The sequence below is a fragment of the Danio aesculapii genome, chromosome 6 (genome assembly GCF_903798145.1).
Source record: "Danio aesculapii chromosome 6, fDanAes4.1, whole genome shotgun sequence".
In the NCBI taxonomy this organism is placed as follows: Eukaryota; Metazoa; Chordata; class Actinopteri; order Cypriniformes; family Danionidae; genus Danio; species Danio aesculapii.
The window spans coordinates 33692974-33712824 of NC_079440.1; the positions used below are offsets into that span (position 1 = coordinate 33692974).

Below are 19851 nucleotides of genomic sequence, written 5' to 3' on the forward strand. Positions count from 1 at the left end.
TAGGAAGAATCGCCATCAACTTTGCCTTGGTTCGCAAACTACATCTCACAACCAAACTCACGCGAGAAGTGACATGGAAACAACATGAGGGCACGTTGTATATCTTTTTGTTATTAATAATGAGAGAGAAGCTTTCGTGGGTAGAAAATGTACTTATTTTGCTTACCTGAGCTTTGAAGGGAGTTATCAAACTCTTTTCAACTTTTTTTTCTGACCCGGTTGTGATATTGCTCAGATGACGCGTCAAATGACACGAGTGCTCCTGCCCAATTTCCACTAGTTTTTTTCTTAATATTTTGGCTCCGAAATGGACTGAAAAGAAGCACTTTTAACTTATCCAAACTCCCACTGTGCTTTTTTTTTTTATTGTAATAGGACATTAGGTAGTCAAGAAGTGAAGTTATAGAGAGAAAGAGAAGCTATCACCAAAGGTCCATCAGCCTGAATTCGAACTCTGACACCTGAAGTGCAATTGCAGTTGTTTTAATTTTCAAAAATTTCTAATAACAAAAACAGAGGAATAATTCCTCTAATGCAAAGAGTAATGGTGCATAAATTGTACTCTAATGATCAAAAGTGCCTATTACCCAGGCAGCGAGGTGATGAATGTGAAGTAGATTTGTGATCTCATTATACTAATATTTCATAAAGCCAATCCAAGTCTCAGATTGTTCAGCTTCTTGAATTCACTAATGCCACTTCAAAGACAAATGTGGTCATTAACTGCTTCCAATTAGATTTCTTTCTTAGCACAGTTTGTTTTTTGCATTCGTTCATTCGTCTCAGGAGCATCCTCAAACATGCCAGCAGGGGTCTCGGCATCTAGACACGTCTTGACCTGCAGGATCTGAAGCGAGATCTACTGAGTCAAAACCACCTGATTCAGATGCGAACGGTGTTCATCTCACCCTCCCTCGTGTTCGCTGTAGGAAAGGCTGTTGAATCTATTCTTTGCGTGAGTGCTCCTGTTGAGAGCACAGTAAGGATGTTGTACGTCTGTTGATTGAGTTTTTTTTAATAACTAACTAGAGTCAAGCTTTGGCTTTGTCATGGTGGACAGCGGAGAATATTCAAATTGTGGCATAATGTAGACCCTGGTATATGTTGTTGATTAGTCACAGTGATTTATAGAGTTCAAACAGCATTTTTTTTAAATCTCCATTTTTCTTTTTGCCTGTGTTGATGGTACTGTTACTCTTACTGTGTTTTTCATCTTTTGTTGCCATCGTCTTCATCTGCTGTCAGCTGCTATTACACTTGCAATGCATTTAGTACATTTCCAGGATGTGGGTTGTCTAACACCTCTAGTCCAGCATTTAAAAATATAAAAATGTGTATAAATTAGGCACGGAATGAAAACCGCTTTTAAGATATACCGCAATTTGGAAAAGTCAAGGTTTTAAAACCGCCAAAATGCATTGCTATACCGTTCCTATGGTATATGTAAGATTTTTTTTATTTATTTATGTTTTTTTAGGACAACATTATCTCTAGCAGAAAAGCTATCCAAAGATGCCATTTTAAATTGTAAAGAAATCTATGTTTTTGAAACTAATGAAGACAGCAGAAGTCAATAGTATTTAGCCTGACATGTTTACTGTTTCAAAATATTTTAAATATTTCCTAATTTTATACCCAGACATTTAAATAGAATATATTTTAAAGCAAAAATCACAATACCGTCAAACTGTGAAACCGTGATATTTTATAATACCGCCAGAATCTTATACTGGCCCATGTCTAATTTAAATGCAACTCAATTAGTAGTTAAATAGCAGCACTATTCTTAGTATCACTGAAAAACTATTGTAGCTTTTGATTTAATAATAGTTTTTTTATTTTTGTTTTTGATTAATAGTTCAAATGTAGTATAGTTATTCATAGATTTATTTTTGTATTGTCTGCTTTTATGTTTTAAGGGTTTAGTTGTTTTATTGATGAGTCAAATTTGAACATGTGTTATAAATGTTTTTTATTGTATTGTATCGTTTTATATTTTAGTTTGTTTAATTGTAAATTTAAAATGAAAGACACATTTTCGATAGTTATTTACTTATTTGTAGCGGTTTCCTCACTTAATGTTCATTTCAAACTAATTATTTTAGTTGTAGGATTTTACCTGATGTAATATTTGGTTATTTTCTTAAATTAAGGTTCAAGAAAGGTGTTTATAATAGTGCTGCATGATATTGGAAAAAATGGACATTGCAACTTTTAGTTTTTCTTCGATTGCGAATTTGCGATTATGAATTATAAAAGATTACTCTGGTAACAAATTCTGAATTTAACAATGATTGGGAGGATTTTTTTGGGAAGTGGATCTGCAAAAATTAGGCATGGGCCTGTATAAGATTCTGACGGGATGATAACCTTGGATAAAAATATCGTGGTTTCACAGTATTGTGGTTACTGCTCTAAAATATATTCTTTTTAAATGTCTGGGTAAAAAAAAACAACAACCCACCCCCCCAAAAATGTACAATACATTTAATTTTGAGAAACATTTAAATTAAATATTGGAACAGTAAACATGTTAGGCTAAATAATTCAACTGAATTATTCAAGTTTCACAAACACAGATTTCTTTACCATTTAAAAAACAGCTTTGGATATCTTCTCTGTTGGAGATGATGTTGTCCTGAAAAAACTAAAACAAACACAAAAAAAACGTAAAAAAAAACATCTTACACATATTATAGGAATGATATCGCACTTTTGGAAGTTTTAAAACCTTGACTTTTTCAAACCATGGTATACCTTGAAAACGGTTATCGTCCCATGCCTATTTAAGATATACCAAATAAATTTAAACACAGATGAAAACAATAGAACAAAGTTTAAAGTTAAACTAAACCGTGCTTTATGGATTTTGGTGGAGTCTAACAGTATTAAGGTACAGAAATTCAATAGTCAAATGTAAAATAACCCTCTATAGTCTTCATTCTATAATTAAACACAATTAATCTTTGTTCAAGTGGCAAACCTTATAATTGCGTGTGTCCAAATGGGTAAAATTCACTTTGCGATGTGACTATTGCAGATTTACATATTGCGTTATTGATGCTGAAACGATGTATCGTGCAGACATAAATGATGTTTTATTTTTATTTTTATTTTTTTTTATAATAATTTTTTTAGGGGTTTTCACCTTTATTTGGACAGGACAGTAGAGAGAATTGACTGTAAAGCAGAGAGAGGGGAAGGATCAGCATAGGACCTCGAGGCGGGAATCGAACTCAGGTCGCCGTGAACACCGGATTGCATGTGTCGGTGCACTTTCCACTACGCCATTGGCACCGACGACATAAATGGTTTTTGCTGTAATGTCAATACTCGTATTGAGAATCATGTTTAATTTGTACACATTTTGCAATATTAAGACAGCCCAATATTTACTAACTCTCTACAAAAATCTCAATGTGAATTTTGTGGTTCATTCAGGTATGATGGTATTAAAATGTAGCTTTTGGGAAATCGTGTTATTTCGTAGGTAAATGATCCCTCATTTCAGCAGGCACCCACAGTTTATGAATAAATCTCTGTGTTACCTCTGTTCATCCTGCAGTGTCTGGATGCCAGAACTAGCAATCATGGATCTGGGCAGGCAACTGTGTGTGAAAATGAAAAAACAGAGGAAGGCAGAGATGACCATTCCTACTGCCATGAAGGGACTTGAGATCCACTTCTACCTGGCTGACACACACCAGCTCGAGTTCTTCAAAGACTGCTACACTGCGGAAGACCTGTGCGTGGAGGCTGCCAAGAGATGCCGTAAGTGTTTGGACGCCAGCCTGTTTAGAGCACTAATAGATTGTCAGCCTCTAATGCATCTTTCAGGACGTGGAGTGTGATCGTGATGGCCTGATTTTTTTATTTATTTATTTTTTTAAGCAGTGATGCATCATTTCATCAGCTGTTGGAAATGGTTGTCAAGGCAAAGTTTGAGTTATAAGTAGCATCCCAAATAAAACGCTACACATGCATTTCTTTTCCTTCAGCTTAGTCTCTATTTCAGAGGTCGTCAGAGCGGAATGAACCACCTACTATTCCAGCATATGTTTTACAAAGTGGATGCCCTTTCAGCCGCAACCCAGTATTGGGAAACACCCATACACACTCATTCTCACACACGCACACACGCACACACACACTCATACACTACAGGCAATTTCATTCATTCTTTTTCTTTTCGCTTAGTCCCTTTATTAATCAGGGGTCGGCACAGCGGGATGAATCGTCAACTTATCCAGCATATGTTTTAAGCAGCGAATGCCCTTCCAGCCACAACCCAACACCGGGAAACACTCATACACTCTTACATTCACGCACAAACACACTATGGGCAATTTAGCTTATTCAGTTCACATATAGCTCATGTATTTGGACTGTGGGGGAAACCGAAGCACCCGGTGGAAACCCACACGAACACAAGAAACATGCAAACTCCACACAGAAATGCCAACTAGCCCAGTCGAGATTTGGACTAGCTATCTTTTTGCTGTGAGGTGGCAGTGCTAACCACTGAGCCACTGTGCTCTAAACCATGGAGTCTAGGAATTTAGTGTCATCTCAAATTTTGCTAACTGGAAATTCAAAGAGTCAATGCCAAATAATTGTTAAATGTTGTTGAACCATTGAAATTTAAAGTAATGAAATTAATCGCCGATCAAATAGTACCTGTCATGGTTTCCACCCCAGTCACCACCAGGAGGTGGCGCAATCATTTCCGTAAAGGTAAATCGTAATTATTTCTATGAAAGGGGGCCTTACACGGTGGACGAAAGGTCATATGGACAACGTACTGTACATGTCACAAATGAATTTGTTAAAATTGTTCGGACCCAGTGACGTTCGATTTGGATTTGTTTCCCTGCGAATTCCGAAGCAATAACGTGAAATTCCCTGTCAAGAACATGGACAGAAAAACATTACTTTTATGGCCTTCAAAGTCTTTCTCTCTCTCTCTCTCTTCAGAAAACCGAATGCCTGGTCATTGTGTGTGTGAATTATTAGTGAATTATCCCTTGTCCACTGTCCCATCATCTTTTATGATTCTGTCATGCTTGACGCATCACAGTGCTCACTGTTCCTTGAGTTCATTGAGTGTGTTCTCGTGATTGGTCAAGTCAGATAGATTGACATGTTGGCCCATTGAACAGCACACAAACCTCAAGAATTTAAGCCAATAGCTCCAGAGCTTATTTGACAGGTTTAAAAATGATCGAGAGCTCAAAAGCTGCTCTGCTGAATCTGCTCATAAGTTCCTCTCACATGGTGGGAGCCACAACCACATGTACCATAGCAAAAATGACACAGTGTACACCCATCTTAAGTGAATTTTGTAATCCATCCTTAATGCCCGATAGCTCCTCCCCTTCCACTACATAAGCAAAGTTTGTGACTGTTAATCAACATTCCACACTTCTTTTTATTGGTTGAATAAGTTAATGATTCGGATATTTGTAGGTTCACTTTTTCTTTTTTTAAAGAGTTTTCTGTGTTTACCGAACCAAAAAGGGGTTTTACTGATCAAGGTCAACATGGAAATTAAAAGGGACATTCTTTGTGCATTTGGTTTCATATTTAAATCATGCGATTGAGGAATGGGGCATTTGTACTGTCAGCATTTCACAGAATACAAAGAGGAACTTTTGAAAGGGTTTTTACTGTTGGTGTCACCATGTGACATGGTGGATTAAAACAAGACATTGACCTTAGGATGAAGATTTTTGCTACGGACCGGTGTTGTTTATCCCTTCTGACCTCCCAATGGAACCGTGTGTCTGTCTGTTTGGCCCTTGATCAATATTTAGCCACAAAATGGCTGCTGGGTTTAATATCACGTCCAGAATTTCCTCAAAGTTGCAGCCAAGGACAAAAGCTGCCTTGGACAGTGATGGAGGAAAGGGAAGTTTGTATTATAGAAAAAGGCTGTTTCTCGAGAGGAACTACAACGGTGCTTGTTTCACACTATTTTTTTTCACACCCAACAGTTTAGCTGCTGTATTTTACTTTAAAGGTAAGTGTTTAGTCTTCCTTCTACATTTCAACTAGTTCATCTGATAGCATAGAACCAAATAAATGGTTTATACCTTTCACAGATCTGTTTCTGAAACCAACATTAAATCAAAACATCACAACCAAATATTGGTTAAATGTGATCAGTAAACAACCAATTACATGAAATCAATTGGAACTAATGTTGAGATTTTTTTGCTTTCAAGAATCGCTGGGATCATTTCTAATTACTCTACATCAGGACACTCAAGACTTGAGGTTATTGCACACTGAATTTGAAATTTTTGTCAGAGATTTTCGCACGTTAAAAAATAAATTCGACATCACATTGTGTGAATCGTATTGAAACACTGTCTCCGAAACTTTCACACGTCATAAAAACAATTTAATCAGGTTTGGATTTTTTTTTTGCTATTCGCATCCAAAAAGTGCTTTGAAAGTTGTTTTGACAGTTCAGAGCCGCGTACAAGTAAAAAACTAAATACAGAATGCCTTCATTTGAGCTACATACAACTTTTATAAACACTGTGCATAAAATAAAGGACGTGGTGGACAGTTGAGAAGCCCTATGCTGGATTTAGTGACTGGCACACGTCTGCCTGGTGTGTGTGTGTGTGTGTGTGTGTGTGTGTGTGTGTTGTCCATACCTTGACGTACCTCTCAGACATTTTAATTGTAAGCGTTGTTCACTTTCGGCCCATTTCTTCGATACTGTACGTCAGTGTAGCCACTGTCTATTATAATGTCTATAGTTACTGTCAGTCTCTGTTCAGGATTTGTTTACGTACGTGAATGCGTGAGGTATCACAAGCAATGGATCAAAATTCCATTGATTCCTGAAATAAACTTTGCATTTGGGAATAATCATAGCGCAGCTCCTTGAAAATGAACTGAACTCTCCTTCCTCTCTATGTAGTCTAGTATTAAATGAAGACAATATGTGGCCTATTCCTTTTCCTACTTTGTTGAAGGGAGAGGAGAACAAAGTATAACTACTTGAACTGACTTCGAAATGTTTTGCATTTTTTGGTTATGGATAAATTAATACGCATCAGACTCAGTGTGCAAGGTTTGTGTACGTGACGAATTTTTCGTATATGAATATGAAAAAAAAGCATACAAAAATGTCAGACTTCAGTGTGCAAAGACTTTTACATGTATTTATTTATTATTTTTTTTTACAAATGGGAGAATTCTGAAGGTTTTTAGTCGCATTCTATTTAGTTTTATTTTAAAATACTTATTAATACTTACTAATTATTACTTACTAATACTTACCTTGCTTTTGTCATTTAACTGTGACATTTCCTATTTTACACAAGTAGATATGATTCCTTAGGCTCTTAATGAAAACTCTAAAACTTACTTTGGTTACATTTCTCATTGGTTTTGTGAGAAGACACCCGTTTTACCTTTGAAAAACATCTCAGTCCACATTGAGACATTTAGCTTCATCTCTATAAATTCTAATGTGCAGCTTCTTCACTGGCAGTCTCTGAGACTGCAGTATCAGGAATAGCAATCCAGCTAAGCCAGCAGCACGCACACAGCGCTCAACAAAGCTTCGAGCTTCTGCTTACTTTTGTCTGAATGTCTGAGATGAAGTATTTGAAGCCATTTCCACATTATGATGACAAAATGTAAGATAATGCCAGGACATTTTCTGTGCATATATTCATTGTATACGATTTATCCGTCCTTGACATTGCAGCCCATCATAATCAATGCAAAATTTAGTCAAACATACAGCTATAAATATGAAAAATGACACTAGTCTATTTAAAAAATGCGCAGCAAGTCGCCACGTAAAAATATATTTAAAAAATGTATTTTGCAAACACAAGTAGGTTTTGTCCACTTCTGAAGCTGGGATTCTGTGAAAGGACACTCGTGAGCCTCTAAATCCAAACACAGCAGAATGCATGCCAGGATCACATCATTGTTCAAATGCAGGGAAATCTAAAGGCACCATCATTATAGCGGCTTTGCTGTTTGTTTACAAAAGAGACGTGCGAAGCGTGGAATCCATAGCTTGCTTGGAGGCAGCATATGCAAAGAGTAGCTGGTTACATATAAACTGGCACGAAATTCAAACATCTGTTTTGACCACGCGAATACACTCAGCTGGTTTATAAAAAAACAAGCTGCTGATTTTCTTTTTCAACTAGTCTGAACTGGCAGCACTGCAGAAATGACACCTGATGAAACACAAAAAATATATACAAATGTGAACATTTACTTCAATTTTACTCTTAAACTAGCCATAGAAGCTAGCATGGCATGTAAAAAGAAAAACGTTAGCTTGTTGTGAGTTTTTCAATGTATAACAAACACAGTTTGTTGAAAGTTGCTTTGGACATACAGTAAGATTCCCTAAATAAGCATTTTATGTCATGTTTTAGCTAACTGTTTTTACTTGTTCTGCAATCAGCGAGTTGATAAGGTAGCATATAGCATTTTATTTAGTTTAAAGTGAAGTTCATGATAGTTCATTGACTTTTGTTTTGGTTTAGGTTCAAATATCTTTTCCTTTTGCACAGGAGGTCATTTTCAAGCAATAGCTTTAGTAATAGGTGGACATATCTCAAAACCATTTAGATGGGAGTATGTTCTCTGTTGTAACTGTCACAGCAGGTGTCTTTTGTGTTTTATTTCATCAGCCTCTCACTGCGCTGAGGCAAAGCAACGAAAGGAATATGGTGTGATCAGGCTCTATGTGACTAATGTTTTCCACAGACGTCTAACCTTTGTGCCACAACCTGTTTGCACTCTATGAAGAAAGCCAGGATCTCTGGTATGCTCCAAATCACGTGTTCAAAGTCACAGAGGAGACCAGCATCCAGCTTCATTATCGCATGAGGTGAGAGATCACAACCAAATAGTGCTTAATCTCCACCAATCTTTTTAACAGTAACACTTCAATTGCAAAAAAGAATAATAATAGTCTTTCACATCAAAAATCTGGAAAAAAGGTCGTTTTTAGTGGAAGTTTGTTAGGCACATTTGTTATGGGTTTTTGAATAGCAGTTTAAAGGTTGTATGAGAGAAAATAAAAGGTAATTAACTTAGACCACCTTGTTTTTAACATTGTAAAACATGGAACTACATCTCAAACATGAAGTAGGAAATGTATGTGGGCTTTTAAAAACGTGTAAGTTGCACTTAATTGTAGTATAGATTTTTTTAAATTACATGTTAGAGCATTAATGTTATTAAAAAATGAAAAATTGTTCAGAAAAGCCCATGGCCCCAAATACTAATTATCTTAAGGTTAAAGTCTACACTGCTAAAAAAAAAAAAGTTGACTTTCAACTTTCAACCCATGTACTGCACTTGACTCGATTTAAGTTGAGTCAACTCAAAAAGCTCTGCAGCAAGGTTCCTTACAATTTTAAGTTGCATTTTATTTCTGTGTAGGACATTGTGTGAAATTATCTTGAAGATGAGTGTGTTTAGATTTTTCTGCATATTTAATCAATCTGATTGTACTATAGTAACAATAATAAAATAATAAGATATAATAAAGTACTTATTATTATTATTATATTTATTATTATTAACCTTTTTGACTTGCCCCTCTACCAAATGGTTGACCATGTTTTACTGTTTTAAATAATGACTATTAAATAATAGTTTACACGCACAGCATTGTTGGTTTACAAAAAAATCAAACAAACATCCCTTTGCACGACTACACTTGCTTTTGGTTTATTGTAAACAAAACAGAAAGCATGTTAAATGAGAATCTGAAATATTTTATGGCATACTTCAAAAAATAAAGGTGATTTAGTGTTCAAAAATTTTTTATTTTGATATTTTTTTTATATAAATTGCTCATACACTTCATATTTTCAGATTTTTCATAGTTGTATGTATTAAGTCCGGAATTTTTAGCATAAACCGACATATTTACTATTTGGTCGAGGCTGATATATTAGAAATTTTGGATGTGTTAAAGAAAAATGCATTGAGTGTGTTGACTAACATTTTTTTTCTTGGTGGAGTTAGTTAAAGGGTTAAAGAGCCCCACACACAACAAAAAATTACCTTTCATGCAGTGTGCAGCACAGCTCTAAGTGAATGAAAACATCCAGCTGATGTTTAAATCTAAAAGTGCACGATGTTAAAAATATAATTTTTTAAAATAAAAGATTTGACTCAGAGTCATTTAAAAGATTCGTGTTTCGTCCCGGATATTTTTGCCTATTTGTATCAACATCGACACGAAACAATACCAAATATGTGTAAGTGCTGGATCCGGTAAAACGTGTGAATGAGCCTTTCCCTTTAAAACTGTAGGAGATGAGGGTATGTGTTGGGACTGATCATGACTGAAGATGAGTGAACATTAATGAGTAAACATTTTGGTGATTAATGCAATAATTTTACCCTGCAATGGCGGGGATTCGTTGGCTGTTTGTTTAAAAGAAGGATCAGAAAAGACTATTGATGTATTGATGATTTTGTCAGAGCTTAACAGGAACTTTATCAGAACACAGTTCATGGATCAGTTTCTTCCTCTGTTTCACAAGTGTAAGTAACTTAAGTGTGATTAATATTGTTGCCTCCTTGTTTTCTCTAGCTTGCAAAATATGTATTTAATTGTGTTTTGTTACTTGTAATCACTCCACGCGGCTTGTACTGTATCTGGTTAAACCTTTACATTCACATATCGCATCTAAAGCTATGTTGAAAACGCGACGCGTGCCACTTTCTTTACGGATTTAAATGTGTTCGTGAGCTTGCGATCCTCTGCCATTTGTTGTTGCTGTGGCCACCATCAGCTGTTTCTACACACATGCAGTGGTCTAGTTTCAAAATTGTTCAGCTTTTAACACTGCGGATTAATACTGAATATGTCGTTGTTTTTACTTATGGTTAAGTGTAGAGTAATATGCTAGTGTTTAAGTGCATCGTGCTGTCGACCAATCACAACAGACTGGGTCACTGGGTCAATACGGACCAATCACCGTAGATTAGCATCGCGCTAAAGAGGGGTTTGGGAACAAATAGATTGCTGAACAAATCATATGGAGTCGTTGGGATATTAGGTAAAAATAAATGCAGATTATAAGACAATGAAAGTGTTTTTTGACCTTACACGCACATCAGCCTGTTGTTGGAGACCCCCAAAACCAAAATATAACCTTTTATATTGCATTATAGGGGCACTTTAAATTTAATTTCAAAATAACCTAGACATTTTAAACGATTTAGTAAAGATTTTAAGTTGATCATGGTAGAAATAAGCATGAGTTCATTACAGAGCCCTGTGATATGCCTCTAACAGACCTGCTACAACCTTAAAACAAAAACTGCTTGCATTTCCATCATAACAAATAAACAAACAAACCTGCTAACATGTGACATGGTTTCAGCTCTCTCCTCATTACGAAAGATATTTAAAGTTAACCAAGGCAAAACATACAAGCCCCTGAACTTCCCCTTTTCATAAGTGAAACTACGGTAAGAGGCAACTGCAGTATTCAAACCAAGGAGTTTGTACAGAATCGCTCTCTCCCTGTGTGTGAAGCTTACCTGTTGTGCACACAAACAGGTTATGGTCAACCTTTGTGCACTCTCTCTTCCTCTGTGGCATAGTGCACTCTTTTCTCACTCATGCTGCTTCCTGTTTACAATAAGCTTTCTCTCGTTTGGCAATGGGGTGGTGTAGCTATTATTTTTCTTTTTCTGTTGATTGTTAACATATGCTTTGATAATGCTGCACACCTTATTTACCATATGCTACTATGCTAGTATATTTACATAATATAAGCCTTTGTTATAGTGCTGAATGTAAAGTTTGACATGTTGTTGTACTCTATCAGCTCCTGTCATTGTGGATTTATGATAGCATTCATGATCATAACACGCTTGTGTGCATATACACCATAATAACTTTGACTACTTGGTTTTCTTTGTATTTCTCTTTTTAAAAGGCATACATGGGATTACATTTTTTGCAATATAATATAATATAATATAAATAATATAATATATATAAATAATATAATATATATAATATATATAATATAATATAATATAATATATATAATATATTGTAATGTAATTAGGGATGCTTAGATTAGCATTGTTGCAGCCAATACCAAGTACCGATTACTTGTCACCTTCTTATCTGTCAGACATGTTGATTGAGCATCAGCCTGGTCTGTCTTTTCGGTCATCTAACCAGAGACTGTTATGCATCCTTAAGTCAAGGCTGAAATGCAAAGTTGACCGCCTTCGCAGTAGCTGGTCCTAGGTTGTTGAATGCTCTGCCCCTCTGTATTAGATCTGTTTGATCGCTGTCTGTTTTAAATCTAGGTTGGAAACTTACCTCTTTGATTTAGCATTTTATCAGTGAAAATTTTCTGTTTTAGCTATAATTTATTATATATATAATATATTATATATATATATATAGATATATATATAGATAGATATATAGATATATAGATATAGATATATTTCTTTTTTTCCTCTCTTAATTTGTACTGTGCAGCACATTGGTCAACCTCTTGTTGTGTTATAGTGCTATATATAAATAAAATTGACATTGACATTGTCATGGTGATCAGCCGATACAGACAGAGTACCGATTCTGATGCTCAAGCTTTCTAATGCCTAAAGCACATTTTCAGTCCAAGTATGATACTTAAGCTTAAGATACTTAAGGTCCTTAACCATTTAGTGTGGGCATGTCATGGTCAGAAGCAACTTTACAGAACAAAATAGATCAAACAGATTTTTAAAAAATTGGTAAGAAAAATCACTAATAAAGCAATATGTAAACATTGCAAATCATGGAAGAAGAATTCAACATGTCTCAATGAAGTTTAGAGCACATATTTCTTGCATACGCAGTTAAAATGCACACCTATAAATCCATTACTTCTTTACTAAAGGAAATGGTCCATAAACAACAGCTTATAATCAATACATATATTAAAATAAGTTATATTATTAAATTTTCAAGTTAAAAAATGTTTAGTTTTTTATTTTTATTTCCCTAATATTTCCAGCCAAGATTTAATGAACTTGCAATATTGTTAATGCAGAACATTCAGTTCTGATATGTAAAAAGATTTCAGTTCTTGTCTTGTGAACTTTCAGTTCTCTGCTTGTAAACAAACGTTTTTGATTGGTTCATGAGATCGGCCAGATTAGCGAGTACCGATCGAATCATGAAATGTGATTATCGGCCAACAATATAATATAATATAATGTGATATAATACAATTGAATATAACACAATGTGACATAATATAATGTGATGTAATATGATATAATATAATATGATGTGATGTGATGTGATGTGATGTGATGTAATGTAATTTGTTATAAAATTTAAGGTTATTTTACCTTGTAAAATAATCACATTTTGTCAAATTTTGGTGTAATATTTAGAATGAAAAGCTGAAACTTAGACTATTTTACACAGGTTTTATTTCACAAACTGGCATGGAACCAGTGAGATTGAGTCTCCAGTTTGGAGACACACACTCAGCAAACAGAAAGGCGTTTTGAACTGTCAGAAGACCACAGAGGGGACACCTCTTCTAGATGCCGCATCTCTTGATTACCTGTTTGCACAGGTAAGTGCAGGAAACATGTTAAGCATCAATTTCATGGTTGTCCAAGTCTCTATGACAGCTTTGAAGTAAGCAATGAATATGATCCGTTTTGTGCTACATGGGCGTTGTGACATGATGACTATTTAAATACTCTTTCATGTGGTTTCTGTTGTTGTTATCATGTCATCATGTTGCTTGTTCTCTTTGTACTCTATGTATTTAAATGTGTTTTGTTTTGGAGCACTGCTGTTTATTCAACCCTCTTTGGGACGGTGTGAAAACCAGTGGCTTTTTGCTTTCATTAGATTATAATTTTGTGTTTGACATGCACTACACTCCTACTGATTTTATTTGTGTGTGTGTGTCTGTGTGTGTGTGTTTTAGGGCCAGTATGATTTCCTGAGAGGACTGTCTCCTGTTCGTCCCCCTCAGAATGATGAAGAGCTTCATGAGATTGAGAATGAGTGCTTGGGAATGGCTGTTTTAGCTATTACCCATCATGCCAAGAGCAATAATTTGCCATTATCAGGAGCTGGAGCTGAGACTAGGTGACCTCACAAATCTTGATGTATTTACATTATCTACAGCAATAATAATAGAATGGCACTTCCAACTATTGTAAGTTTTTATTATGCAGACTGCTATGACTGACTGATCAGAATTAGAGCTCCAGAGATCTGAATTAAATATGTTTGCAGTTATTAACAATCAGTTTTTTAAAAATAATTTAAAGAAATGTACGAAATGTGTTCATGTATTGGCGAGGGCTTAAAGGGAAGTATAATACTGGTTTAATACATTTACAAAAGTGCATTGTCTGCAAAAACAGGTTCATTGTCAGTTGTGTCAATGTTTTAGGATAGTTCACCCAAAAATAAAGTTTACTCACTCTCAAGTGGTTATGAGTGGTTTTGATGACCTAAAATATATATGTTGGAGAAAGTTGAAAACATGTAATCACTGACTTTCATAGTAGGAAAAACAAATGCTATTGAAGTTAATGGTTACAAGTTTGAACATTCTTCAACATATTTTCTTTTGGGTTCAACAGAAGAAAGAAATACATAAATGTTTAGAACAAGTGAATGGTCAGTTCTGACAGAATTTTCAGTTTTGGGTGAACGATCCTTTAAATCACTTTCAAACTAAGCGAGTTCACAAGCTAATTGAACTTGAGCAAAATATTGTGCTGAAGTTTCAACCTTTCAACCCTTTTCTCTCAACCCTTTTTTAGCTACAAGCGCTTCATTCCAGACAGTCTGAACCGCACCATTAAGCAACGCAACTTCCTCACGCGCATACGCATCAGTAACGTCTTCAAGAATTTCCTCAACGAGTTCAATAGCAAGACCATCCAGGACAGCAATATAGGTCTGTATGACCTGAAGGTCAAGTATTTGTCCACTCTCGAGACGCTGACTCAAGGAGTTGGTAGGGAGACTTTCGAGCCCAAGAGCCTGAAAGTAACAGGGGAAAGCGAGGGATCCCCAACACAGATGCTTTCCTTGGGGGACAACGGAATGGGTTATCAGGTGCAAGTATACGGAACTACTGGGATCTCATGGAGGAGGAAGCCCGCACCGGTGAGTTTGGGGCTTCAGCTTTTGTGAACTTGCAAAAGTATATCTCCAAATGCTTTTATTCTGTAAGGATTGTAACCATTTTGTTGTCTTGAATTTTTTTTTTAATAGAATCATCTGATATTGAAAGACAAACCCAAATCTAAAAAGATCAAGGCCGACAACAAGCAGTGGAATGACAAAAAGAAAGACAGCGGATGGACACTTTTCTCCGACTTTCACGAAATAACCCACATCGTCATTAAGGAGTGCTGTGTCACCATTTACAGACAAGACAATAAAACCATGGTACTTTTGTCATATCACTGAGATTTTAGAGAGTTCATTCATTTATTCACCTTCCATTTATTTCAAGCCTGTATGATTTTATTTCTTTTGTAAAACACAAAAAATGACCTTTTAAATTATGCTGGCAACAGCTGATGGTGACCATTGACTACATCCCTAAGTCAATGGGGATCATCAGCCGTTACCAAAATTAGCTGTAATCAAAACTCATACAGGTTTGAAAACAGTCCATGTATCGATGTATAATTGGTTTTCTCGTTTTTGTTTTAAAAACGGACAAGCGAAGAAATGATTAGTTTGTCAAATTTGAATCCTCTCACCAACGTAAAAAAACGTCCAAATATTTATCTTTAATTTCATCACATTTGGTTTTTACACACAAAATGAAAATGTAATAAAATCTGAATAAATAAATTGCTTTAAAATGTGTTCTCTGTGTGGGCGGGAATTACATCCCCCATCCGCTGATTGGTTGACATAACTTCAAAAAATGCCGTCTTCAGCTCTTTGTCAGATTTGCGATGTTTCCTTTTAAAAGCTAGTAAGTGATAGATTTTTGGAATATTTTTCCTTTTTGGAGATTGGGTGTGAAATTCTGCCCATGCATATAACAAATTTTATTCATTCATTCATTTTCATTCGGCTTAGTTCCTTTATTAAGCCACAACGGAATGAACCACCAACTTATCCATCACATGTTTTACACAGCGGATGTCCTTCCAGCTGCAAACCAGTACTCACACTCATTCACACACATACACACCATGGCCAATTTAGTTTATTCAATACACCTATAGTGCATGTCTTTGGACTGTGGGGGAAAGCGGAGCACCTGGAGGAAACCCACATCAACATGGGGAGAACATGCAAACTCCACGCAGTAACGCCAACTGACCTAGCTGGGACTCAAACCAGCGACCTTCTTGCTGTGAGGCAACAGTGCAAACCACTGAGCCACCGTGTCGCCCAAATTTGATTCATTCAATGTTTACAAATTTTTATTTTATCACATTTTCATTTTGTGTGTAAAAACAAAATGTTCTGAAAAACAAATTGAAAATATTACATTTTTATGTTTGTGAGAGGGTTCAAATTTGGAGTAAACTTTTGTAAACAAAAAAGAGAAAATGTACATACGCAGACAGGAACCACTAATAAGGAGAGAAAATGTTCATTTTTGGATGAACTGTCTCTTTAATGAGACAAACCTCAATATGGTGTCCTAACCAGGGGAAATTCGCCTTCTGTTCAGGCTGTTTGTATGTTCATACTGACTATGATAAGTCATAGCCAATCAGAACATATTTGATATATTTTGTGTATTGTCTCATGTCTGATTTTAGACTAATTTTAGTGACAGGTATATCTGCATGCCCAGCATATAGGTGTTTTGTAGAAGGTAATCAAGAAAATGTCTAGTCTCTTGTTGTGTTTGCTGCAAGTTAAGACAAGATCACAGCACCTGGTCAGGATATTGTATAATACTTCCATACAACCTTATGATTCATTCTCATGTGATCAACAATGCAAACTTTTTCTTCCTTTTTCAGGAGTTGGATCTGTTTTATCGTGATGCAGCCCTGTCTTTTGCTGCACTGGTGGACGGTTACTTCAGATTGACTGTAGATGCCCATCATTACCTGTGCACTGAAGTCGCACCCTCATCAGTGGTCCAGAATTTAGAAAACGGCTGTCACGGACCTATCTGGTATGATGACCATAATGAGACTTTAGTTTTAGGCACTGAGAAATACAGAAATGTAAATTTCTACATAGTTTAAAAGTTACGGGTATGTCCACACGGAATCCGCACGGAATTTCCGCAGATTTTCAGCCCATCGAGTCATTATACACATTTAGTTGTGTGTAAATTTGTATACATTTTTATTTATTCAGTTTTTATATGAATTTTACTATAATGACTGACTAATATGAAAATGTTCATATGATTTACTTACAATACAGTTTGAAAAGTAGTAATTTCTGTCTTTTAGTGGATATATGGTAGATGTATGAGAAATCAAATAAATGGATCTAATTGGATTTGCATTGTAAACATTAAATATAAGTTAAAAACGTATTATTTTGTCATTTAACATATTAAGTTTTTAGATACGATACACCAAAAATCATTCCGCATAAATCCACAGATTTTACAATATTCTGCGCAAAAATAGCAAAAAATGTCAGCAGATTCTGTCTGGCCCTAGTTACGGGTTATAAAGACAATTTTAACAAAGGATTTGATACTTTTATTAAACTAGGATACATAACATTTATCAAAAGGTAGCATATGTTCTTTTAGATTGTTACAAAAGATTGTTCTAATTGATCAAAGAATCCTGAAAGTCTAAGATAAGCATATAAATCAGCTCATATTAAGTCATATAAAGAATAGTGTTGGGCACAAATGACAAATGTTTTGACTATTTGTGTGGGTTCTGTGAATATTTATTATGTTTATATAAATACCAACATGCATGCATATAATTGGTATTTTATATGATATAAATAAATTATAAATGCATTTAATATCTTTGTAAAAACGTTTTGTGTAGTTTTGTGTTTTTTTGTGTGCGTGTTTGTTTTATATTATATATATATATATATATATATATATATATATATCATATAATATATATATATATATATATATATATATATATATATATATATAATATATATATATATATATATATAATATATATATATATATATATATATATATAAACACACATCTTAAATAAAAAAAAAAACCCTAACTATTATTTTGGATGCGATTTAATTGAGATTATTCTTTGCCCAGCACTAATTAAGAAGTGTTTGTTAAACCCAAAATCCCCAAAAATTAAATGATTTCTAAAGAATTATGTTTGTCACTGAAAAACATTAGTGGAGTAAATCGCATTTAAATAAAAAGTAATGAGCATTTTTCTTTTCAAGAGCATAAAGGACCTTCCCGATCTAAATTTTTGTTATCATACACTACCTGACAAAAGTCTTGTCGTCGATCCCAATTGTAAAAGCAACAAATAATAACTGGACTTCTAGGTGATCATTTGGAAAAGTGGCAAGTAAAGTGGAAAAGTAAATTTCTATTGAACTGCATCCCAAGGTGCTCCAGGATTGGCCAACCCAGTCACCAAACATGAACATTATTGATCATGTCTGGGGTAAGATGAAGGAGACATTGAAGACTAATCCAAAGAATCTTGATGAACTCAGGGAGTCCTGCAAGAATGCTTTCTTTGCCATTCCAGATGACTTTGTTAATAAGTTATTTGAGTCATTGCAGAGATGTATGGATGCAGATAATATAAATTAGATAAGATACACAATATAATTTTTTTCCCACTGCACCATGACTTTATATTCTGTACTGTACATTATTTCTGTTAAGTGACAAGACTTTTGTCTAAGCAAAGTCAGACCTTACTCTACTAATTAAATAATTAATAATCAAGGCAGGATATTTTATTTTGGTAAAATAAGCGTAATCTAGAGGCCTTTGACTTTTATATAAGCCACTACTGATACACAATGATCAAATGGAAGTCAAGTCATTATTTGTTGTTCCTGAAACTTGGATTGGGGACAAGACTTTTGTCAGGAAGTGTATATGCTGCTTTATTATAAGTCATCAGACCCTGTTTAATAATAGTGAAACATTTTAAAAACACCACTATTTCAACTCCTATCTTTACACATGTATGTAGACTGTGGAGTCATGTTGTTTTAACAGTTTGTTACCGTTCCTTTTTGTCATGTATTAGACATTAACGCATCTGAAAGTGTATTACAACAACTGCTTTCATGAGACATTTTGATACTGATTTTGTCTGTTGTATCTCTACAGCACAGAGTATGCCATTCATAAACTTCGACAGGAGGGAAATGAAGAAGGAACCTATGTGCTGCGCTGGAGCTGCACAGAATACAACTTTATCATCATGACTGTTGTCTGCATTGAGGTACACACATAAACCCCAACTAAAGTCAGTTTTGATTAGCACAGTTGGCGTAAACGTTTCTGTGGAATCCATAAAGTGGGACTCGAAAACCTTTGTCCTACATGTCTTCCATGGTTAGGACATGTCTCTTGAATTGCCCAGATTCTCCTGTGGTATTCTCTGCAGGCAATCAAGAAGATCTGGTTCTTGTAATACACTTTTCCTGACCGTGACAAGTAGTTTGTGTGGTAAATCACCCTGATTATCTGTCAAGTAGTGCAAAACCCCATTTTTTCAATGAATCAGTATGAAAGCGCTTCCAAAAGTTAGCTGTGAACAACAATTAGTATCTAACATTTTGTTGTAGCTTAAAAAAATATTTTGACCCAGATTAGAGATGAAATCTGAATCACAAAAAAAATCTAAATATTTTTATTGTCA

The 19851-nt window shown here is 35.0% G+C and overlaps 1 protein-coding gene across 1 annotated transcript in view; it reads left to right on the forward strand.

Annotated features, from left to right (window-relative positions):
* Nucleotides 1-19851, forward strand: part of jak1 (Janus kinase 1) — a 60857-nt gene that overhangs the window by 11224 nt on the left and 29782 nt on the right. The window contains exons 2-9 of the mRNA XM_056460037.1: nucleotides 3566-3771; nucleotides 8755-8878; nucleotides 13460-13613; nucleotides 13977-14140; nucleotides 14827-15175; nucleotides 15284-15460; nucleotides 17011-17168; nucleotides 19317-19431. Of these exons, the coding sequence (XP_056316012.1) occupies nucleotides 8874-8878; nucleotides 13460-13613; nucleotides 13977-14140; nucleotides 14827-15175; nucleotides 15284-15460; nucleotides 17011-17168; nucleotides 19317-19431 (1122 nt within the window). The 5' untranslated portion in view covers nucleotides 3566-3771; nucleotides 8755-8873. The remainder of the gene's footprint in view (nucleotides 1-3565; nucleotides 3772-8754; nucleotides 8879-13459; nucleotides 13614-13976; nucleotides 14141-14826; nucleotides 15176-15283; nucleotides 15461-17010; nucleotides 17169-19316; nucleotides 19432-19851) is intronic.